General features: G+C 45.4%; 1 protein-coding gene across 8 annotated transcripts in view; it reads left to right on the top strand.

The window, feature by feature from the left end:
* CCDC50 (coiled-coil domain containing 50) overlaps nt 1–25,358 on the top strand; it is a 169,122-nt gene that overhangs the window by 107,679 nt on the left and 36,085 nt on the right. For all 8 annotated transcript variants that reach the window (XM_085899175.1, XM_085899177.1, XM_085899176.1 and 5 more), the window contains 3 exons: nt 5,069–5,186; nt 12,692–12,785; nt 12,955–13,027. In XM_085899175.1, coding sequence (XP_085755301.1) covers nt 5,069–5,186; nt 12,692–12,785; nt 12,955–13,027 — 285 coding nt within the window. The remainder of the gene's footprint in view (nt 1–5,068; nt 5,187–12,691; nt 12,786–12,954; nt 13,028–25,358) is intronic.

The following is a 25,358-nucleotide window of genomic DNA, read 5'->3' as shown; positions in this document are numbered from 1 at the left end:
CGCTTAAGCAGCTCGCTTCCTTTTGGGATAACCGAGCGGGGTATTATCGCGCAGTCCCATTGGACCCGATCACTTTACCGCCTATTTAAAAACCAACTATATTCTGAGTGCAAGATGGGGCAGCTCAATGGAGGAATGGACGTAACGAACAGGTTTACATTCACACAAGGACATTTATTATAATAAAGCACGTATGCAATTAAACAAGGCAAAACACTATGCACCTATACAAGCAACGAAAGCACGACAAAAGAACTACAACAGTCTTCTTATTATGTACAGTCACTTTCACTAAACAGCAGTTTCAACTTATTAGACGGGCCCACGGACACACGTACACACACACACACACACACACACACGTACACACACACACACACACACACACACACACACACACACACACACACACACACACACACACACACACACACACACACACACACACACACACACACACCCAAGTAATGGTGGCAGAGGCCTTTAATAACGAGCTCCAGCTCGGAGGACAGGTGAGCTGAAACCCAGAACTTATCTAAAACCTCTCCACCTCGTGTGGTCTTCAAGTTGTTTGGACCCAGGCTCCAGCGAGAGCGAGCTGGATCCAATCGCCATGAGCTGCGATCCTTCCCGAGCTCCCGCGAATCCTCCCGCGCTTCTCAACACGTGCTGATGAGACGAGGCGCCGATCCTTCCCGTCGATGCGTCGCTTCCCCGAGGAACCACCTCCACGAAGAGGTCGATGAGTCTCACCAAGCCGGGAACCAAAATGGAGAACAAAGAGCTCCACGAACCAAGAAGAAGAAGCCACCACTCGCAGCTTGAGCCGAGCGACTGGCTTAACTTCCTTCCAAACAGGGCAGCTTGAAGAAAAAAGCTCTCCCGAGCCAAGCAGAAGCCGAAGCTCACTGAACCACCAAAGCAAAAAGCTTCCTCCCGAGCCAGGCCTCAGCTGAAGCTCACTGAGCCAGCCAAAGCAAAAAGCTTCCGAAGGCCTCAACCCTAACGCAAGCCAAGCAGGACCCGACGGTCTGCTGAACGACGACTCTCAACTCCCTTCTCCAACTCTGCCCATGAGCAAAAGAAAAGATCTCCTCTTATCCTACCGCCCTTCCCCCGCTCCCGGCGTGACTCATGACTCATGCCCTCGTGCTTCATCCCCCGCTCAGCCACGGGTGGGAGGGAGTTGTTGACATCATGAGTCACGGGACGGCAGGGTGGTTCTTCCTCTTCGCAGAAGAGGAGAAGGGATGTCTCCATTGTTTGTTCCATAACTATTAAATCGATCCGCAGCGCATCTAATCGATTTCTGAACATTTAAACAATGAAAGGTGAGCTATCTTGGGAACAAGCACTTATCAACATAGCTGACTAAAGGAACCTGTATGCTGTGTGGAATCGAATTCCCAAATTCGTAACAATATGATACAAGTAATTATAAGTCTGATAGTATGTTGTTTTCATTAAAGAATAAAAAGGTTATTGGTAAGTTTAAGGATGAGTTGGGTGGAAAGGTCATGACTGAATTTGTGGGTTTGAGATCAAAGTCTTATGCTTTTACCTATATTGATAATAATAACATCATTGTAAGGTGTGATAAGAAGCTAAAGGGCATAAAGAAAAATATAATCAAGGAAACAATAAACTTTAAACATTATTACAACTGTTTAACCTTAAAGAAGGAAGAGTACAGAAAAATGAATACAATAAGTTATAAACATCAATTATATACAGAAGAGATAAATCAGAAAGCATTAGGAGCTTTTGATGATAAAAGATATATTTTAGAAAATGGAATCAAGAGTATCCCTTATGGTTATAAGTGTTAAGGGGTGTCTTTTTACTGATTTATAAATGATAGAACCAAGCAATAAGCAAACCAAAGAGTGGAGATGTAATCAGCCTTGGTATTTACATGGGAAACATAAAAAATGTGAGAAATATCAAATAAGTCTTATTGAAAAAATAACCGGGGTAAAAGTAAATAAAACAAATAAGCGGATAAATTTAATTACAAATAAGTTGGAGGATGTCAAGAAAAAAATTAATATCCTTGATTGGACTGAAAACTTTGATGGTTATCAATTGAACAATGGAAAAACAATTTACGATAATCTCAAAATGATATGTGGATCAGGAGGTGGTCAAACAAGAACATTGAGAGAAGTTTATCATTTTATTTCTGTTCAGCAAAGACGTATAAACCAAGAACTAAGTTCTAAAATAATTTTTGTGAATATACTCGATGGTGATAAATGTAATCGGAAAATTAATTTATTACATAGAGTAGAACATGAACAGATATTCATTGGATTACTCTGAGTGGAATGAAAATATAAAAGGAAAAAAGTGCTTTAATCAGTAAGTCTAAATTTAACATGTGCTCAATGGGATAGAAATCGGTTTCCTATTTTGACCTGATGGGCTGATAGTCAGAGGGGGCGGGGGTGGGGTAAATCATTCTCCTATTTTGGGTTTTTGGGGTCTTGAGACAGTCTCAATTTAACATGAGCTTGTATAGGAGAGGGAGAAAAACAGTCTCCTGTTTAAGGTTTTTTTTTTAGTTGTCAGAGAGTTTCTCCTATTCATTTGTATGGGAGGGGGAGGAATCGGTCTCCTGTTTTGGGATTTTCCAGGGTTAATTCATGGAGTTTAACCCCTTTTCCCCATTCATTTGCATGGATGCCTCAGAAGCCCCATTTATCCTCTACTAACGTGAAGTTTTTAAAAGGTGCATCGTAGGGTTGGAAAGGTCATATTTATTTTTAAAATCTTGTAATGACATGTGGGCCTTTTGAAAATGCAAGCTTGCATGAGAAATGCAAGCTGGCATGTGGAGGAAATCGATTGCATAGCCGGTGATTAATCTTTGGATGTGTTGTCGCAAGTTTGCAAACTGATTGTCCTTTGCCTTGAGATTTTTCCTTGGAAGTTTATCGTGTTGTTTGAACCACACCTTGCAGAGGATGGAGTTTGGTTGCATCCCTGTTTTCATTCTGTTTGTTGTTGCAACACATACCAAGCTTCTGTTTATAATGAGCATTTTCTCAATCCCTTTTTATGTCCAAACCTTCCTTCTCCCAACACTAAAGCTTTCTTTTTCTGCCCTGTTATACTTGGCTTTAGTTTTTTTTTAAATTAACTCTGCCACCAAAGATGGACAGAGGTTGTGTTTTCACCCATGACTGTTTGTCTGTTTGTGAGAAGTATATCTCAAAATTTTTTGGACAGATTCGGACAAAAGTTGATGGATAGGTTGGGCGTGCGACAAGAACAATTTGATTCGATTTTGGTGAAGATCCGGATCCGGATGGGAGAATTTGTCATTCTTTACCATTGAGAGATAGGGCCAAAAATGATATATCGCACGATATCTCAAAAACTTACGGACGGATTTGGATGACACTTGGGAGATAGGTTGGGCGTGTGACGAGGACAATTTGATTCGATTTTGGTGAAGATCCAAATCTGGATACAGAATTGTTTATATATTTTTGAAATTCTTCACTATTGAGAGATGGGGCCAAAAATGATATATAGCCTATTTCAAAAAGTTGTGGATGGATTATGACAAACCTGGTGGTCAGTTTGGGGGTAGGTGACAAGAACAAGCCAATTATATTTTGGTTAAGGCCTGGATGTAGATCTGGCCTTATCGTGGGATATAAAACGTAAACTGTTCAGCCGAACAGAGGTATGCGCTCTCCCGAGTGCCGTTCTAGTAGCCTCTGCCACCCAAGGTGAAGGAGGTTGTTTTCACCCCTTTCTGTCTGTTTGTGTACAGGATATCTCATAAAGTTGTGGACGGGTTGGGTGTGTGATGAGGACGAATTGATAAGATTTTGGTGAAGTTCTGGATCCGATGACTAGAATTTTTCAAATGAGTCTTCACCATTGAGCGATGGGGCCAAAAACGATATGTAGCACAATATCTTAAAAAGTTGTGGACAGAGTCGGACGAAACTTGGTGGATACGTTGGGTGTGTGGAAAGGATGAATTGATTCAATTTTGGTGAAGATCCGGATCTGAATACGAGGGTTATTTGATTTTCAATGTGATTCTTCACCATTGAGAGATAGGACCAAAACCGATATATAGCATGATATTTCAAAAATATGTTGGGTCCGATATGTTCTCGTGGATCAGGCATTACAGGGCGGAGGTATGCGCTCTACCGAGTGCTCTTCTAGTTTCATTTGTATCTGTAGACTACAATCGGTTAAGACAAATCTTCATAAGATGATGTTAAAATAAAAAAAAATTTTTAAGGAGGAAATGCTTCATAATTGTCTTGCAATAACACTGGCTAACACAGGAACATTGAATCTGCAAAACTGTTTTGTCATTTCTGCATTTGAAAAAGCAATGGAGTGTTTCACAAATACTCATCAATAGCTTACGATTCAAACGACAGCAGATATGAGGCAGTGGCAAAGAACAGCACTATTACAGCAGACCTTTCTTTGGTGGTCCAATGATCTGTCTCTGCAACATTAAACCGTGATCTGAAAATAAAGTGAAGACTAACATCGGTACATTTGCGTTACTGTCACGATATTAAAACGCTCTTGTATCGCTTCGATATTCTTGCGACAGCCTGAAAACCTCTGATTATTAGTTTTGATGAGTCCTGATTGTGTTCTTAAATCAGGTTTTCCTGTAAATTTTGGGTCATCATGTTGTTCACTTTGTTCGAAAAAGTTGTTCCAAAACTCTGTGTTAAGCAGAACCTCACTTAAATTTTTTTATTTTTGTAAGCAGAGAATAAAATTAATTGTTTAACATTCATCTTTTATTTGATGCAGTTACGCAAGTTTCCTGCAAAGTGTAGCATATTGATATTTATTTGTTTGTTTTACTTGCACAATTTATTTATTTTCTCTGTTCTCCTAATTGAAGAATATCCCATGATGTGTATAGCTTGATATAGTAAGCACTGTTTGGATTTATTTGGAATTGTAACGGTCTCAAAATGCGAGATTGTGCATCTCAGAACTCGCTGTCTGAAAGCATTTCTCTGCCACCCTTCCCCTTTTTCCATACTCGTCTCTCACCCACAATGTTCAGTTGAACAGCATTATGCCTCGAACGTGCACAAGAATCGCCTAGTACAGCAGGACATACGCATGGCAAGAAAGCTGCAGCTTTCAGAGGAAGAGGTCGCACGTCAGCATGAAATGGATCTGTGAGTTTGATTGATGGGTGTGATCCATGTACAAAGTTGGGGGGGACAAGCCGGAGGTTTCCTCTTCATTTTAACACAAATCATTGTACGTGTTTAGACACGTAAAATCCCCTCCATGTTTTGCACTCCTCTTACCATCTGTAGTGTCCCATTTGGTAACTGTTGTGGCTTGTGACATGCCGCTTTTGGTTTTCTCACAGGAGCGCTTCTCCACGTCATGGAGCTGTGGGCTCAAGTTCAAATGACGTTATGTTTTGTTTTAATTACAGTGCATATAGAAAGTCTATACCCCCTTTCAAAATTTTCACCTTTTGTTGCCTTCGAGCTTGGAATTAAATTGCATTGAATCGGGATTTTTCCATGTTATTTACACTGTAACCCACAACTTCCAAGTGAAAAACAAATTCTACAGATTTCAGAAAATTTAATTAAAAGTACAGAATAAGATCATCTTGGTTGGATAAGTCTCCACCTGCCTTATAATAGCAATTATAAGTTAGCTCAGGTGTAACCAATCACATTAAAATCACACACTTAGTTAATTGGCCTTTAGTGGTGTTAAATTGTTGTGATTCTGATTATTTCAGAATAAAATTGGCTGTTCCTTTAGGTTTCCTCTGCTGGTAAGTGCATTTCACAGCAAAGGCTCAACCTTGAGAACTCAGAGCTTTCAAAAGACCTCTGGGGATAAAGTTGTCGAAAGGCACATATCAGGGGATGGGTATAAAATATTTCAAAGGCCTTGCATATCCCTTGGAGTGCAGTCAAGACGATTAAGAAGTGGAAGGCGTATGGTACCATCAAGACCCTGCCGAGATCAGGCCGTCCCTCAAAAGTACATGACCAAGCAAGGAGGAGACTGATCAGAGAGGCCACCAAGAGGCCATGGCAACTTTGAAAGGGCTATATGCATTTCTGGCAAAGACTGGTCACTGTGTGCATGTGACAACAATATCCCAAGCATGACGCAAGTCTGGTCTGGTTTGTACGGTAGGGTGGCAAGAAGGAACCCATTACTCAAAAAAGCTCACCTTGTGTCCCATTTGAGGTATGCAAAAAACCACTCTGGAGATTCTGAAGCCATGTGGCAAAATGTTTTGTGGTCTGTCAAAACTAAGATGAATCTTTTTGGCCTAAATGCAAAACGTTGCATTTGGTGCAAATCCAACACAGCACATCACCCAAAGAACATCATTCAGACTGAAGCATGGTGGTGGCAGCATCATGTTATGGGGATGTTTCTCAGCAGGGAGAGCACTTGCCAGGATAGAAGGCGAAACGGAAAAAGCAAAATACAGAAACATCCTCGAGGAATACCTGCTGCCCTCTGCAAAAATGTGAATTTGGAACGGAAGTTCACCTTTAAGCTTGATAACCCAGAGCACACAGCCAAAGCTACATTGGAGTGGCTAAAGAACAAAAAGATAAATGTCCTTCAGTGGCCCAGTCAGAGCTATGACCAAAATCCAATGGAAAATCTGTGGTATGACTTGAACATTGCTGTTCATCAACGCTCCCCACGCAACTTGAATGAGCTGGAACAGTTTTGTGCAGAAAATGGCAAATTTTGCCCAATCAAAGTGTGCAAAATTGGTAGCGATCTATCCCAAAAGACTCAAAGCTGTACTTGTTTCAAAGTTGCTTCCCCCAAGTATTAACTCAGGTGGGTGGAACTTATCCATCTAAGATATTGTAGTTTTGTATTTTTTATTGATTTTTCTGAAATTTGTGGAATTTGTTTTTCACTTGGAAGTTGTGTTACAATGTGTAAACATAGGTGGAAAAAGTCTAATTTAATGCAATTTAATTCCAGATGATAAAGCAACAAGAGGTGAAAATTTTGAAAGGGGGTGTAGATTTTTGTAGGGAATTGCAAGTCTTCTTCCTTTCAAAATGTGCATTGCATTCCCCCCCACCCCCCTGTCATTTCATAACGTTCTTGCATAATTTCTGTACCACGCAGTCACACACAGTTGCTCCTGGACTCTCCTTTTCTCCTGACAATGTGGAGAGTTTGCTGTCAAGCCTCGACTGATTTTGCAACCAGACCAGACGGCATCAGCCCACGTGTCATAAAAACCTGCTCTGCTGCTATTCCTCACCCTCTCGTTGTGCTGTTCTCTCTCTCTCTCTCTCTCTCTCTCTCTCTCTCTCTCTCTCTCTCTCTCTCTCTCTCTCTCTCTCTCTCTCTCTCTCTCTCTCTCTCTCTCTCTCTCTCTCTCTCTCTCTCTCTCTCTCTCTCTCTCTCCCTCCTCTCTCTCCCTCCCCTCCCCTCTCTCTCCCTCCCCCTCTCTCTCCCTCCCTCTCTCTCCCTCTCCCTCTCTCTCTCTCTCTCTCTCTTTCTACCCCCTCGCTCTCTTTCTCTTGTTCTGTTCTGTTCACCGTATCTCTCTCTGTTCTGTTCTGTTTGCCGTCTCTCGCTCTCGCTCTCGCTCTTGCTCTCGCTCTCTCTCTCTGTCTCTCTGTCTCTCTGTCTGTCTATCTCGTTCTGTTCTTTTCGCCATCTCTCTCTCTCTGTTCTGTTTTGTTCGCCGTCTCTCGCTCTCTCTCTCTGTTCTGTTTTGTTCGCCGTCTATCGCTCTCTCTGTTCTGTTCTGTTCGCCCTCTCTCTCGCCCTCTCGCTCTGCTGTCTCTCTCGCTCTGCTGTCTCTCCTCTCTCCGTTCTGTTGCCTCTCTCTCACTCTCGCTCTCTGTTCTGCTCTCTCTCACTCTCACTCTCACTCTCATTCTGTTCTGCTCTCTCGCTCTCGCACTCTGTTCTGTTCTGTTCTCTTCTTTTCTCTTCTCTTCTCTTCTCTTCTCTTCTCTTCTCTTCTCTTCTCTTCTCTTCTCTCTCCTCTCATTTTCTCAAGGTCATCTGCCATCTACTTGGAAATCAGCAAACATTACTGCTCTGTCATGTAAAAATGGTACAAAAACAGATCCCTGTAACTATTCAGTTTGGTCATGGAATCCATCGTCGCATCCAACATTCAATCTTTCCTCTTCCCCAATGGCTTGTTTTCCAATCATAAATTTGGGTTCAGGCCAGGCCAGTCATTCTTCCCTGAACGTGCTGCTTCTGCTTTCCCAACAATGGATGGAGGTCCTCATTGCCAGACATAAGGTTAGAACCATCTCCCGAGACATATCGTGAGCTTTTGATATCATCTGGCACCCTGGACTGCTCACCAAACTTTCTTCTTATGATGTCCAAGGCACACTCATAGCTCCCGGACTTCCTCTCCTGTTAGTCAACGCATGGCTCTTGATGGAACTTTCTCATCTCCTCTTCCTGTCCAGGCTGGAGTTCCTTAAGCAGTGTTCTGGGCTCTGTGCTTTTTCTGGTTTTCATCAATGATCTCTCTGACTCTCTGGAGAATCCTCTTTATTTCTTTACTGATGACTCCACCCTCTGCTGTACCATCGCTCATCCCTCAGATCGACAGGCAGCAGCTTCTTCACTCTCTGCAGACCTGGATTAAATCACAAACTGGTCAAACACTTGGAACATGTCTTTCAGTCCTGCCAAGTCTCTCCGAAAGGACTGTCTGGAAAACCTCCCCCGTCTCCTTTCTCAACATTACTCTTGAAGTCTCTCCGAAAGGACTGTCTGGAAAACCTCCCCCGTCTCCTTTCTCAACATTCCTCTTGAAGTTCTGTCACTCAAGCTATTAGGTCTCATTATCTGCCATTATGTTTCTTGGGAAAGCCACATTTTTAAGCTGGCCTCCAAAGCCAGTCACCGACTGGGCATCCTGTCTTGCAAAGTACTTACTTTGGCACACTTGAACTCTTAACCACATACAAAGCCTTCATCTTCAGCTTGATGGACCATCTCTCATCCCTCAGATTGGATGGAGTAGTGTTCTCCCCTCTGGGCTGGTGCTCTTGCATCACACCTATCTCGGCTTCACGCTGTGGAAACCAAGGCTTTTAAGATCATTGATATCTCTCGCGATGGAGCTGATTCTTTCGGTCTTTCACTCTCTCAATGCAGGCAGATCGGTGGTCTTTGTGTTCTACCGACTCCTCTCTGGCCTTGCATCCCCTGTTCTGTCTGTGCTCTGTTCCCCTCATATTTCTGCAGGGAACTCAAGGTCTGCCAGCAACCCCTTTATGGTGAATCTGCCAAAATCAAGAATTACTGTTCACCTTCACTCTTTCATTCCTCCCCCCCCGCCCCCCACCTGCCTCTGGAACAAACTCCCATACTCTTCAATCCCACTCTTCCCTCCAGGTCTTTTAAAAAATCTGTTCACCACCATCTCATTTTTTTTACCCCCATTAATCCACCCCAAACCCACCTCCTTCAAATTTGCTGTTTTCCTTCCTGAAAGTCCCTGCAGTGTCTGTCTTGTTTGTCCCGTATACCCCTCCCCTTTCCACAGAAGTCCTGATGTCTCTGTTCCCTACTGCTGTTGTGCTTCCCTCTCCTGCCCCCTCTTGTCTCCTTCTCCCTTTGTTATATGTTCTGTGTGTTGGCTCTTATACGATCCTCGACAAGGTATACAAAAAAACTAGATGGTATTCAGAAAATACATACCCTGCACAGTGTTGAGAACGACTTGTTGTGAGCCAACTCTCTTGTTTTTTTTGTTTTTTTTTTAGGTTCTCTTTCTTGATCCAATATGGCTGACGTCACCTTCATCAAACCATATTTTCCATGGGTAGTTGATCAATTACTTAAATTTTGCATTCATCGGTTAAGCGGTTTCTCCGAAAATTTTCAAAGATTTTTTCCTTTTGATCCAATATGGCTGCCACACCATGTGACGTAAGATGGTCATTTTTTACAGCGCGGTGACATCGCGTTGTTATATAATTGGCTATTCTGTCCTGTGTTATGTCACACTTATGGCCGCGTACGTCCCTTTGATCTGAGGGCTATAAATATAAATTTGTCCGTCACAACTCTTCCCATCATGCATGCTAATTCACCGTATCTACATTTAAATTTTATAATTGAAAAATTGTTTCATCATTCTTAACCTCGACTTTTACTGCCCCCAGCCGTGCGATATCGAAATATTCGCTTCTTGTTTATGCTAATTCACAGTGTCGACATTTAAATTTTATAATTGCAAAATTGTTTCATCATACTTAACCTCGACTTTTACTGCCCCCAGCCGCGCGATATCGAAATATTCGCTTCTTGTTTATGCTAATTCACCGTGTCTACATTTAAATTTTATAATCGCCAATTTGTTTCATCATTCTTAACCTAGACTTTTGCTGCCCCCAGCTGCACGATATCGAAGTATTCGCTTCTTGTTTTAAATGAAAATCCTGTTTAATTTCAAGTCACTCAGATGAAAATTGACAATTTTAGAAAATTGGCCTATGTGGACCTCAAAATAGTGACCACTGTATCACATGGTTATGTAACATGTGGTAAAGTTACAATTTCCTCCGCTGAACGGTTTTCGATGTACGCTCTTAACAAAATGCAGATACAACGTACGCCACACGTATGTACACCACCAATTGCTTAACTCTGCTTTTCGCTTCATGAGCGCATGGTAAAAATTGCAAACAAATTTTTAATGTTGTCAACCTGCTGATAATACTGGACGTGTATCAATTTGTTAGCTCGTCCGTCTGTGCAGCAGGAGACTGGGTTTTGCCATTGTGTGTGACTATGCACATGTGTGTGTTATAACTTCTTTTCTATTTTTTGTTTTTTTTCAAAAACCTTTTGAGGTTTTGTGATCAAATTTTCAACAACCCTTTATTGTGAGAATATGAAGATTAATTAAGAAATTATAGATTATTAAATTATAGAAAATTGTGACGGCGAGCCGAGTTTTTAGTGTGAAAGCTTGGTATTATAATTGAGATTTAGCTTTCATATTATAGACATCTATTTCTTATGACATAAGATCACGGCTGTGATTGGCTGAATTATGTTGCCATGGCAACCATCTCGGTAAGGCCTAGGTCACATTTGCCACGGCGGCCGTGGGGTCTCCAAAATATGTGGCCACTAGCAATTATACGGCGGCCGCAGTATTTCCACGGTCACACAATATAGCGAATTGTGACTGTGAAATATGTGACTGAAAAATATAGCAGTCACATATGTTTTTATTTTTCGGGTAGCCGCATGGCGTATTTATAAATTGTGGAGACCGAAAACGTGGGGGTGCCGTATGGTCTTTGATTTGATGTCGCATGGTGACCTTAGGGCGTTGCTGCGGCGGCCATAGAATTTTGAAGGCAGACGCAAGGCGACCACAGGGGGCTCTAAGGCGAACGTGCGGCCAGATGGACGGTAACAAGTGGGTATATACCAGTTCTTTTTTTTACTGAAATAAAAATATACCAGTATATATATAACTGAATATACTATAACTATAATATACCGTGGTGCCCCCAGAATCCGAACGCCCCATTGTTTGAACAAATTGGAATCTGAACAATTTTTTCGAGAAAATTTTGCTCTAAAAACCTAATACATTTTAAAAAACCGAACACAACGTGGTGTTCATATTTGTTCACGTGTCTCCCCCACCTGTTCGGGCTGCATCTTCGCGCTTTGTTCATTCAGTTCGTCAGTGGAAGTCTTCGTGAAATCATCTCTCGTGTGTCGATCGATACTTTAGGCCTCAGTCACATTTGCTCTACGGCGAGGATACGGCGGCCGTACGCCCTCTGAATTGACAGAAACGTGCGGCGGCCGCAGAGAAACTGAGGGGGCCTCAGGGTGGCCCTACGCCGTATGGCTATATTTTACATGTCGTAAGGTCGCCGTGGAATTATAACGCGGAGTTATAACTTTTTTTTATTTCTACGTTCGCCGTAGAAATTCGACAATCCGAAACAAAAGAACTGGTAAAAAAAAAAAAAGATTTAACCCATTCGTTACCTGGCCGCACGTTCAGCTTAGGGTCCCCCTGCGGTCGCCTTGTGGGCACCTTGCGTCTGCCTTCAAAATTCTATGGCCACCGCAGGAACGCCCTAAGGTCACCGTGCGACATCAAATCAAAGACCGTACAGCACACCCATGTTTTGGGTCTCCACAATTTATAAATACGCCATGCGGCTCCCCGAAAAATAACAAGGACAAATGTGTCCAAGAGCAGCATCCAAAACCTAAAGGTTTTGTCGGCTAAAAAAAAAAAAAAAAACAACAACAACCACTTCCGATATTTCGTCACGCGCCTTCATTAAGCCAATAGCGAAACCCGTCATAATGTATTTACGATATATCGTGTATTTACGAAATATATAATATAATTATGAAATTACAATACGATAAATGGAATAATCTTTAAATAGTAACGTCAACTTTTCGAAACTTTAAAGCAAATGTCCGAATATATTTAAAAGTTCATGATAGACGCTCTCAAAAGGCACTGTCTATGGCAAAAGGCACTGTCTAGGCTGCCTGTCCAAGGGCTCGCTCCTTTTACAAAATGTGATGTGGGATGTTTCTCATTCAAAATTACCGATAACCTTGTGGGATGCTGTGTATTGAAGACAGATGGAATAGTTTCCTTTGAGTAACCTTTTGGTGTTTTCAGTGAGGAACACAGCTCAAGGGTTGCTATTGAGATGCAGAGGAAAGAACTTGTGAAGGCAGATGAGAGCAAGCGAAGAACAGAACTAGCTGATGAGGTATGTATGCCTTTGGGATGTTTTTTGGTGTGTGCGTGTATGCACAAACTTAATTTGTGCTGTAACTTGTATTGTAAGTATAAAACTGGTGCCATCATGAAATGCGTGGTCAGTTTTGCTTTGGTGAACCAATCGTTGGTGTTTGTATGTTCTTGTCGTTATGTCACAGGATTTGGCCCGGAGGCTGCAAAAGCAGGAAGAGAAGTGGAGCCATCGCCGTGACGACCACTCTCGTCCCCATGGTAATCTGAATCGTGGCACGGGCCCATTGCAACAGTACACAGATGAACAATCCTATTGTCAGATGAGGGTAAGATAAGAGACTGGGAACATTGGAAAATTAAAGAAAATACATTCACAGTCCGTTGGCCCGTGAAGTTTTTGAAATGGGAGTGCAGAGATTTGGAAAACACGATGTCTGGATGTTATTGCCGTCGAGACTTCTCTTTTTGGTCACATCAAGGTTTCTGCCTGCCATATACTCTGCCTGCTTTGAAAATTATTTTGCTTTTGTTGCTTCTCCATCCTGTTTGGCTCAAACTTTTGATTCCTGTTCCACTTCTCTCTGCCTGTTGTGCATGCTGATCACCCAATCTGTCTAATTTTCTAACCATCTCTCCCCTCTCCCTTCCCATCTGTTTGCACAGCCACTGGCTTGCTGGGTTCGGTGTCTTTTGGTCAATGCAGATGATTTTCAAACTTATTTTGTTTTCCTGTTTGAGTCATTGGGTTTCCGTGGGTTTTAAAATAACAAAAAGAGGAAGCATTATCTTCCTTTTTTGTCATTTGTGCCAATCATGCTTTGGAGACTTTCCACCTTGTGCTCTCAATTTGTGGCTAAATTGTTAAATTGCCTCGTTTGGGTAAAGGATGCGATGCTCATGATCTGCCACTAAATGCTGCGCATTGACGTTTTTTGGTGTCTGATTTTATTTATCTTCCTTTCTTTGTGTGAGATTCAACAAGGGATTAAAATGCCAAAAAATGTGAAACGTTTATTGAAAATATAAACAAATGTTTCATTTGTACAAACTCTGATCGACAAACCCTTTTCTCACCTCGTGTTTGGTCACCTTTTGGTAGAAGTGTTCTGTTTCTCGATTCTCAGGCCGGTAGACTACCATTGGGATACTTCCTGATGTCTGCATACTTTTTAGGGGTCATTTTTTTGTGGCTACGTCAGATCAAAATCGAGCAGAGGCCTTCGCTGGCTGATGTAATTGATAGAGTAGAAGACTGAGATTTATTATCTCTGCCACCAAAGGTGGATGGAGGTTGTTTTCACCCCTGTTTGCCTGTGAGCAGGATATCTCAAAAAGTTATGGACGGATTTGGACGAAACTTGGTGGACAGGTTGTGTAGGTGACAAGAACAAGCCAATTCGATTTTGGCTGAGGTTCGGATGCAGATCCGACCTATTTGTATCCCACAAAACGTAAAGAGTTCAGCCTGGCAGAGGTACCTGCTCTATCAAGTGCCATTCTAGTTAATCTCACCCCAAAGGGACTTCCATTGGCGAATATTTTATTGCTTACTCGTAGGTCACATGGTATGCAGCCATATTGGATCATTTTCTCTCAAAGCACTCAAAGAAAAAACAAAATTGAAACTGAATATGTCATCAATTCCCCATGGGAGATTTTGTAGGGTAATAACGATGACATCATCGGAGTCATTTCCAGTTCAGGGATCGGCGCACGTGGACGACTGGGTGGCGGGCTCTCCTTCCAGTCCCTCCAAAGCTAAGTTTCCAGTCCTAAAGCGTTTTGCGCATTTTGTTATCAAGATTTGTGTCGGGACTGTGGAACTGCACTTATTTTTTTTGTGTTCATAACAGTTTTAGTGGGTAGTTGAGTTAGTTTATTGAAAGAAGTAGGGTGAGGCCTTGTGATAAGTTCAGCATGGTCTGTTGGGGGCCTTGGGAGTATGAGGGTTAAGAAGGTTAGAAATAGAGACCGAAGGAGAATGGAAGAGGAGTACGTAAAATGTAACAGTTGCTCAATGTGGGCCACGTCAACAATGGGGGAAGCAGAGGGTTCTTGTTGTAGGACGTGAGGAATTGTCCACTTGAGGATGGTTATTACCGGGTTGAAGGAACGCATAGATAATTTGCAGCAAGTATCAGAATGTGAGAAATTTGTAGATAATAGTTGGTTTCGGTTGTGGAGTGAGGTTGCTGAGGATATTGGAAGTGGGGGCGGGCAGTGGCGACGGTGCAGCGGGGGTGGGCAGTGGCGTGGGCGTGGGTAGCGGGTTCAGGCAGTGGTGCGGGGGTGCAGGCAGTGGTGCAGAGGTGCCAAAATAGAAAATGGTAGACATGAGGTTTGGGAGACAGTTTTTGTGAGTGATGAGACAATGAAATATGTAGATTATTCATTCTGCAGGAAGGATCCTAGAAATAGAATTATGTGCAGTTTTGAAGGAGCAGGATTGAGGGACATTGAAGAAAGGGTAAACAATATTGTATTGGGTCATGGCAGGAAAAAGTTGGTTGTGGTACACCGAGGTGCGAATGATTTTGGGAAAGTTTACTCAGAGGTTTTGAAAAATCGATACAGGATATTGGGTAAGAGGCTGAAAGCAAAGGGTTTTGAGGTTGTGTTTTCTGGGATTCTCGCAAGATTAGGAAACGATATAGAAATTATGAGCAGAGCAATAGACATCAACCGATGGCTGGAAGAATGGTGGAGGGAAGAAGGCTTTACATTTCAGGAGTGGGAATGATTTAGGAGACAAAGGGAGTGTTTCTGCAATGATGGCCATATGTTAAATCGAAAGGGGGCAGCAAGGTTTGCAGTGGGAATTGAGGAAGGAATTCAGGCTTTTTTAGGTCGGTGGAGGGTGGGGAAGCTATTAAGGAAGGAACGGATGATAAAATTGTGATTAGTAAGGCCAGGCAGGAAAATAGAATTTCAGGAAGGGGAAAGTTAAATATATTCTACACCAATGCCAGAAGTTTAAATAATAAGATGGAAGAGCTTGAAGCCAAAGTAGGTAGCAAGGAGTACGATATAGTTGCAGTGAGTGAGACATGGTTTAAGGAGGAGAGTAACTGGAGGACAGGATTAGAAGGCTACAGGGTGTATCGGTGTGATGGGAAGGAGAGAATAGGAGGAGTAGCAATCTGGGTAAAGAACAGCATTGCATCAAAAGGAAGGAATAATTGTTGAGAATTCTGTATGGGTAGAGATTAGAGATTGTAAAAACAGTAAGATACTGGTAGGATGCTTTCACAAGGCTCTGGGTGTGAAGGAAGAGGAGGAAGGAGGAGAACATTTAGAATTCAAAAGGGCATGTGGTAAGGGAAGAGTATTGATGCGAAATTTTAACTTGCCAGAGACAGATTGGGTAGAGGAACAGGGAAAGGGCAGAGCGGATGAGTATTTCTGAGTTTTAGTCCAGGATTGCTTTTTTATCCCAGTTTGTAGATAAGCCCACGAGGGGGAGTGCAGTGTTAGACCTCCTTTTAAGTAACAATCCCAATATGATGGAGGAGGTGGAGGTCCGGGATCATTTATTAGCAAGTGACCATAACATTGTGTGTGCAAAGATTCTGTTAAGGGTTAGAGTTTAGGATAGTAGGGTAAGGCCATTAGATTTCAGGAAGGCAAACATTGATGGTGTGAGGAGAGAATTGGGTGATGAAGATTTGGAGACTCTAACAACAGGACAATCAGCATCTGGGAAATGGGAAACCTTCAAGGACCAAATGTGTAGAGTTCAGAGTAAGTACATTCCAATGAGGTGTAAAATTGGATGCAGAAAGAGACCAGGGCGGTTGAGTAGTGAGATAAGGAATGCTATTAAGGAGAAGCAGAAGGCATTTATTAGGTTTAAAATAACAGGACTGGAGTTGGATTTATGTCACCATCGAAGTAAACAGAGGCAGGTTAAGAAAATAACTCGACAAGCCATGAGAATATTAAATATAATAGCAAGGCTTTCTTTAAGTATATCAGGGGAAAAGACCAGGTTTGGACCAGTGTGGGCCCATTGAGGAATAGCACCGGGAGAGTGGCTAGTGATGAAAGTGAGATGGCAGGCTTATTAAACAGGTATTTTTCTTCATCTTTTACACAAGAACAGTCAGGAGAATTGCCAATTGCTGAGAGTATCTATCGAGGAGGTGAGGAAGGGCTTTTACAGAAGATCCCGGTTGCAGTGGAGGAAGTAAAGGAACAGCAAGGTAATGTAAGAGAAGATAAGGCTCCGGGTCCAGATAATATGCACCCGAGAGTATTGATGGAGGTGGCTGAGCAGGTAAGTGAGATGTTGATGCCTATTTTCAATAGTTCCCTGGAGTCAGGACAGGTATCGGAGGATTGGAGAGTAGTAAATGTAACACCATTATTTAAGAAAGGATCCAGAGAAGAATTGGGAAACTATAGACCTCTAAGTTTGACTTCAGTTGTGGCGAATGTGTTGGAGACATTAATTCGGGACCAGGTGAAGAAGCATTTAAATAAATAAAAGCTACTTAAAGGTAGTTAGCATGGGTCTACCAAAGGTAGTTCCTGCTTAACAAATATTTTAGAGTTCTATAAAGCAGTGCCTGATTGGGTGGATGATGTAAAGGCACTGGACATCGTATATCTCGACTTTAAGAAGGCACTTGATAAGGTACCACATCAGAGGTTGTTAGCCAAAGTGAGGGTTTGTGGAGTGGCTGGTCAGGTAGCTAATTGGATTGCAAACTGGCTTGGTGGTAGGAAGCAAAGAGTGGCTGTGAGTGGGAGGATGTAAGTAGCGGGGTAACTCAGGGATCAGTACTCGGACCATTACTATTCATTATTTACTTCAACGATTTGGATAATGGGATAAAGGGTAAGCTTTTCAAATTTGCAGATGACACAAAGCTTGGAGGTAAGGTGGATAGCAGAGTGGGTGGTGATCAGATTCAGGAAAGTATTGATACTTGTACAGATTGGGCAGAAGATTGGCAGATGTTATTTAACCTGAGCAAGTGTAAGGTGTTGGGGATGGGGAAGAACAATGAAAATAGAGATTACAGGATGCAAGGGGTAATTTTGGAGCGTATCACACAGGAGAAGGATCTGGAGGTGGTAATAGATATGGGAGGTAAGCAGGCAGCACAGTGCCAGGCAGCTACAGGTAAAGCAAATAGGGTTGTAGGTTGTATTCGGAAGGGGATCATTTATAAATCAAGAGGTGGTGTTAACATTGTACAGGAATTTAGTGATGCCACATCTAGAATATTGTGTGCAGTTCTTGTCACCACAGTTCTGGAAGGACCGAGATGCCTTGGAGAGGGTTCAGCGCAGGGATACTAGATTGATCCCAGGCCTTGCTCGACTCAGCTATGAGGAGCAGCTGAAGGAGACGGGGTTTATACACCATAAAGGGGGCAGTTACGAGGAGATATGATGGAGATGTTTAAGATAATGAAAGGTGTCGATAAAATAAGTGTAGATCAATTATTCAAGAGTAGACAGTGATATAACCAGGGGCCATAGCTTGAGAGTGAAGAAGAGGAGAGTTAAGACTGTAGCAAGGCAGGGGACTTTCACTCAGAGAGTAGTTAAAACATTGAATGGCCTCCCTGGAAAGGTAGAGGCAGCAGAAAAAAGTAGATAAGTTTGAATTAGAATTAGATAGATACTTGGAAGTTATGGAGATAGAGGGGTTGGTGATGTTGATAAGACTTTTTGGTAGTTTGAGCATTGATGGGTGATTGTGTGCATATGTACGGAGTGCTGTTGGTGGGGGTCTTGTCAAGGGGGGTTGTGTGGTTGATGATGTGTGTTTTAAACCAAGCCCATGCCCCCCTCCCCTGAGGGGAAGAAAAAAAAAATACAAAAACTTCAAAAACGAACAAACAAACAAAATACTTTATTTCACTGATTAAAAACTTTTTTTTGCATTTTCTTCCTTGGATCTTGTGTAGATAAATTAGTGTGGTGTTCACGTAGGCATGATGGGCTGAATGGCCTCCACCTGTGTTTGATTTCCTTGATCCTTGTAAGTGGTATTCCAGCAATAATTGGTTGAAATTGAAATTCTTATCCCAAAAAAATCTGAAATTACATACTGTACATCTGAGAAAAGACCCGATACGAGTGATTTGCCCATTACATTTACGATGTTCATCACCCATGCCAAGAAATTATATAACATAATGGGGTTAATGGATGATATGGGTATATGGGCCGAAATAGTAGCCCCCATCTAGTTTTGAATGATTCTCGTCTTGCTTACGGAGGAATTCATGCATTGCTTTCCTCTAAGCTCATCACTCGGTGTACTACAATTGGAGCGGAGGGTGGTGAGCTCTTGACAGAGGAGTTGTAAGTGAAGGCCTGCTAGGCAGGTTACTTTGAGATGTTCCAGGCTAACCCACCAGCTGTTGAGTTGGATGTCAGGGATGTAACTTACTATCCCTATTGCTGACCCTCCAATCAACTATGAACCACCATTGTTTGTGGAAACACAGGCTGTGGTGAACCAGTTGAAAGGGGGTAAAGCTCCTGGGATCTGTGGCATCCATGCTGAATTTCTCGAGGCTGGTGGAAATGCTGTACTCATGTCATTACATGCAGTTCTGTGCAATGTTTGGAACACAGGCATCATCCCAACTGACTGGAAGAGGCTACTTGTCCCTCTCTGGAAAGGGAAGGGTGATCGCTGGGACTGCAACAACTATCAAGGGGTGACGCTGCTCTCAGTTCTGGGCAGGGTCTTTGCTCGGATAATTCTTGATAAAGTTTGCCACCATCTGCTTGAGCACCAGTGCCCAGAGCAGTCAGGCTTCACACCAGAGGTCAGCAATTGACCATATTCTTGCTCTTTGCGTCCTCACTGAACTTAGACGAGAGTTTCAGCAAGGTCTGCTCACAACCTTTGTTGATTTCAGCAAAGTGTTCAATTCAGTTAATTGGGATTCCCTCTGGAGGATTCTTGGTCTTCGTGGGGTGCCACCAAAGTTGATTGATCCGATTTCTGAACTATACTCTGGTACTGAGAGTTCTGTCAGGCGCAATGGTTCCATCTCTGCCTGACTTATTTCCAGTTGTTACTGGAGTGGCTCAGGGGTGTGTACTGGCTCCCACACTTTGCAGCGCTTGTGTGGACTTGATTTTGTGGTGGGTGTTGCAGAGATCAAGCTCTGGTGCATCGTTTGGGAATGTCAATATCTCTGACCTTGATTTCGCAGTCATCTTTGTGGAGATGCTGGATATCCTTCTGGGGGTCCTCATGGGGCTGAATTAGGAGTTGGAGATGTTGGGATGATGTGTTGCCTGGGTCAAAACTAAGATCCAGGTTTTCAATGACGTCTTGTCTTTACTTGTTTGTGGTGAGGATGTGAGGTCACGGAGAGATTCACTTTCCTTGGTAGTGATATTCATGTCGTGGCATTTTGTGAGCCAGAGATTGATAGATGTCTAGCTCGGGACTAGGGAGTCGTGGATTCACTGAGTCATGGGGTGTGGCGCTGTCGGTACCTATGCAGGAGGACGAAAGTCGTTGTTGTCTAGTCTTTAAGTCGTTGCTGCTTCCAGTCCTGCTCTATGGATGTGAGACTTGGACTTTGACACTGACCAAGGATTTGAGACAGAGACTCAACTCATTCAATACCACGTCTCGTCGGAGAATCCTTGGCGATTGCTGATAAGACTTTGTGTCCAACGAGCTCCTGCTGGGTACGACTCAGGTGAGATTTGTTACTTGTATCGTCTGTGAGCGTCAGCTGTGGCTGTATGGACATGTGACTCGTTTCCCTGACGCTGATCCGACTCACCAGAATCTCTCAGCGAGGGAGCCTCATCGGTGGAGGGGGCCAACGGGCTGACTACGTGCCTTGTGGTCGCAGCACGTTGATCAGCATCTCGAGGACATTGTGATGGGCCAGGCATCTGCCTGGGGATGGCCAGACGGAGGCCCCTGGATTGCCGGTGGAAAGTGGATGCAGTGACGCGCTGCTCCAGTGCATGCTCCTATACCTTTCCTGACTTGTTCAGTTAACGATGGTATTTTTGTTGAGAATGAACACGTGAGGCGAGACTGCGCTCTGAGTGCTGTGCTGCTTTTTCTTTTGCAATTGGATCAGGGTCAAAGGATGAGCATGAGTTTTACAAGTGAGGTGATATTCGATCATCAAACCCCCACCTAGTTTTGAGTTTGTGTGTACTAGGTGCGGTGGGACGCAAGAAGCACGCGGGCCACCATCTACTCTGCTTTATTGCGCAGCCGGAAGCACAGTTCTGCCACCCCTAGCGGGCGAGGCATGATATACGAAAACCCAATCACGTGACACAGCACACTCCTCCCCTCGTAAAATGACCCGTCACATAACGAACGGATAATCACAACATGACCATCAGAAACCCATCAACACTCATAATCCTCCAAGTACCGTGGCCGCATTCTGACCCGCCTCGGACGGGCAGCGCCACCAGACAGCCCAGGCTCATACGCCTCCCGGCTCGGTCGAGGTGACATCCTCGCCGGACTCGCACTTTCCGCAACACCAGCTACCCCCGACTGCCCAGCCTGCTCGACGTCCCCGGGTAGGACGGCATCAGGCGAAGACCCCCTCGGCGCTGGCCCAGCCAGTCCCGGCGATACAACGTCAGGTGCCGGCGAGACTACCGGTGGGGGCCCCGCAACGTTCGGCTCGGGAAGGTGTGGGGGGTGACGCTGAACAGCGATCATGCATCTGGTCCACGTGCCGCTTCCACACACCCCACCATCAGTCCGCACCATGCAATTCCCGCCGGCCCCAGCACCCCAGAGACCACCGCCGGCACCCATTTGGAACCGTGGAAATATCGCGTACCATCACCCGCTGCCCCACCTCGAAGCTGCGCAGCCGCGTCGGACGCGACATAGCCCCACTCACCGACCCTCCAGGTCGCAGCAAATCTAGCCTGGACCGCAAAGCCCGTCCATAGAGACGAATAGCAGGTGAGTCACCCGTGACAGGATGAACTGCGTTCCTGTAATGGAGCAAAAAACATCGACCACCGTCTGCACAGGTGCAACACCCCCCCTGCGCAAAGCCCGCTTCAACATCTTGACAAACGACTCAGCTTGGCCATTCGTCTCAGGATGATAAGGTGCGGACCTTAGATGTCGAATACCATTCTGGCGCATAAACTCATCAAATACACCCGCGATGAACTGCGGACCATTATCAGAGACCAGGATCTCCGGCAACCCTTTATTAGCAAAGATCGTCCGCAGCTTCTCTACCGTAATGCTTGCTGAAGTATGCTGCATTACTACCACCTCCGGCCATTTAGAGAATGCATCAATCACAATCAAAAACATCTTGTCATTAACCGGCCCCGCAAAATCTACATGGACCCTTTGCCAAGCTCGGTCTGGCACAGGCCAGAGCCCCGAAGCTCGACGCGGGTTATCAGCATCTGTCTGGCACGTGGTGCAACGCTTAACCAATTGCTCAATGTCTTTGTCCAACCCCGGCCACCACAACAGGCTACGAGCAAGACTCTTGGTCTTCACGATGCCCAGGTGACTGGCATGCAGTTCTTCCAAACACCCCTGCCTGAACCTCGGTGGAATCACGGTCCTCATTCCCCACATTATGCACCGTTGGACCAACGACAGCTCCGCTGCGCGTGACGTGAAAGGTTGAAATGCCGGTGTCGAAGGTAGATCGCTCCAATTCCCCGTAGAAATCGCCTGGACGACACGGGCAAGCACCGGATCACGAGCCGACTCCACCGCGACCTGTCTGGCCGTGACCGGCCCGCTCTGGACCTGGTCCAGCGCAAACACGTCCGACCCGGTCGCCCAGCTCAGACGCAGGTGGACCCTCCGCACACGGCAAGCGTGAGAGCCCGTCGCAGTTAGCATGCTTCTCGGTGCTTCGGAACTGAATATCATAATCGTAAGCACCCAGAAACAGACACCACCGCTGTATTCGCGCGGCTGCTACCACCGGCACTCCGCGTTCGGGTCTCAGGATGAATTGAAGTGGTTTGTGATCCGTCTGTAAAATGAAATGCCGTCCCAGCAGATATTGATGAAACCTCCGCACACCCCAGACGATGCTGAGAGCCTCCCGTTCGATCTGGGCATATCCGCGCTCTGCTGTGGACAGGGTCCGGGATGCAAAACAAACAGGCCGCTCGGAACCATCGTCCATCCTGTGGGAGAGCACTGCCCCAATGCCATATGCAGAGCTGTCGCATGCTAATAGGAGCGGACGTGCAGGCTCGTAGTGCACGAGGACCGTATCCTCTGTGAGCAGCCGCTTGACGCGGTCGAACGACGCCTGGTGTGCAGGCCCCCAAACCCAGCGCTCGTCCTTCTTGAGCAACCGCGTCAACGGCGCAAGTTGTGAGCTGAGCCCGCGCACGAACCTTTGGTAATACTGGGCCATGCCAATGAACGCGCGTAGCTGCGTCTTGTCGCGAGGTGGTGGCATGCGCTGAATCGCCTCCACCTTCCGAGGTCCTTTCCAACAGCCCCTCCGGGCGTGATGACGTGCCCGAGGTATTCTAAGCGCTGCTTGAAGAACGCGCACTTGTCCCTGTTTAAGCGCAGGCCGCACGCTTCTAGCTTTGTTAGCACTCGGGCAATGTTTGCCAGATGCTCGTCCGCCGTTTTCCCCGCAATGAGCACAACGTCCAGGTAGGTCTGAGCGGGCAGGTCAATGCAAACCTGATCCATGGCTTTCTGCCACAAAGCTGGAGCCGAAGCAATCCCAAAACAGAGTCGGGTATATCGATAGAGTCCTTGACACGTGTTGATTGTTAAAAGCTCGCTACTCCCGGGATCCATCGGCAGGTGAAAATATGCATCACGCAGGTCGAGCTTCGTGAAGTATCGACTCCCCGCCAATCGCGCATATATTTCATCGATTGACGGCAGTGGATATTGCTCCACGCTGAGCCCCGGGTTAACTGTGGATTTGAAGTCCCCGCACAATCGGACGTCTCCATTCCGTTTTAGCACCGTGACAACCGGGGTGGCCCAGTCCGAGCACGACACCCGTTCGATCACTCCACAGGCCTCCAGCCTATCCAGTTCACCCTTGACCTTGTCCCGCAGGGCATACGGCACCGGACGCGGTTTACAAAACCGAGGAACCACCCCCTCCTTCAAGCAGAGTTTCGCCTCCATGCCCTTGAGTTTCCCAAGGTCGCCTCTAAACAACCCTTGATGTCTTTGAAGAATCTCCTCCAACTGATCCTCCCACTGGCTCGGCACGGGTTGCACAAGGTTAACTGCGGCCCAGTCTAGCCTGATGCGGGTCATCCAATCTCGGCCGAGGAGAGACGGCCCCCTCCCCCGTACGACGTACACCCGAAGCGTGGCGACCTGGCCTTGGTATCGCACAGACACGTCTGCCATCCCGACTGGCGTTATCCTCTCGCGGGTGTACGTGAACAGCGCGAGGTTCGACCTGATAAGCTTCAAGCCGTTGAGTCTACGCGCGGTCTGTTCGTCAATGAGTGACACCGCTGCTCCCGTATCAACCTGAAACGTGATCGGCGTTTTGTTCACTTCGACTTCCACCGTCATCGGGCGCGCTGTCACCGGGCCAACTGAACCCAGGCTCAACACCGGCCGCTGGTTCCGCCCCGGGTCGCGTCGCACATCGCCGTCCACGACTTCAACGGTGGCCGAAGCCCCACGGCACACACGCGCCAAATGACCCACCTTGTGACATTTCAAACACACGTTGCCTTTATACGGGCATGCACGGCGCAGGTGCCGACCTCCACATCCCAAGCATGTCCGCGGTGTCACCCTGCTGCACGCGTGGCCGCGCGGCGACGTCCGACCCGCATCGAAGGCCGTGCGCGCGTCCCGGGGTACTCGCGACCCCGCGTGGCCGGTGATGGCTCGAACATCCCCGCGAGTCTGCTCAACCGCCATGTGTGCTTTCATTTTCTCCACGATGTCCCGAAACGCCAGCCTGTCATCCCGGGGCCTGTCCGGTGCCACTAAGTCCCCCAGCAGCCGATAATGCTCCAGCGAAAGCGAAGCGAGCAAGATTGACTTCTGCTTGCCCTCGTCGACCACATCGTTCGCGTGGAAATAGCAATCCAATTGCTCTGAAAACGATTCGAAGTCGTCCCCGTCGAAAACGGGCATAAGTCCGTATGATCCCATCCTCGTCGCCAACTAGTGTGTACTAGGTGCGGTGGGACGCAAGAAGCACGCGGGCCACCATCTACTCTGCTTTATTGCGCAGCCGGAAGCACAGTTCTGCCACCCCTAGCGGGCGAGGCATGATATACGAAAACCCAATCACGTGACACAGCACACTGGTTCCCATCTTTGCTTTTGGGTGGCTCAGATGGCATTCGTTTTTACAGTTTGCATAAACTTTCACTCTGCCCTTTACACTGGAGATGTAAAACGTGGAACCTTAAACCCGTGAGACTCTCTTGAAGCCAATACAGTTTTCCTTGCTTGGTTCGTGTTTTCTTTCTTTTCATATTTTCTTTTATACAGTGATGTGAGGCTTGTACATAAATCACATGCAGAGGAAAGACAGTGGTGGATATCCATTTACTTTTATCTAACTTTTATTCGTACAAAGTGGACATGCCCACATGTTGTGGTATTCCAACCTTG

The sequence above is a fragment of the Eptatretus burgeri genome, chromosome 10 (genome assembly GCF_056783735.1).
Source record: "Eptatretus burgeri isolate ZD-2024b chromosome 10, Ebu_testis_v1, whole genome shotgun sequence".
NCBI classification, from domain to species: Eukaryota; Metazoa; Chordata; class Myxini; order Myxiniformes; family Myxinidae; genus Eptatretus; species Eptatretus burgeri.
Note: the sequence above shows the minus strand (reverse complement) of the source record. Positions and strands in the feature narration are given on the sequence as shown.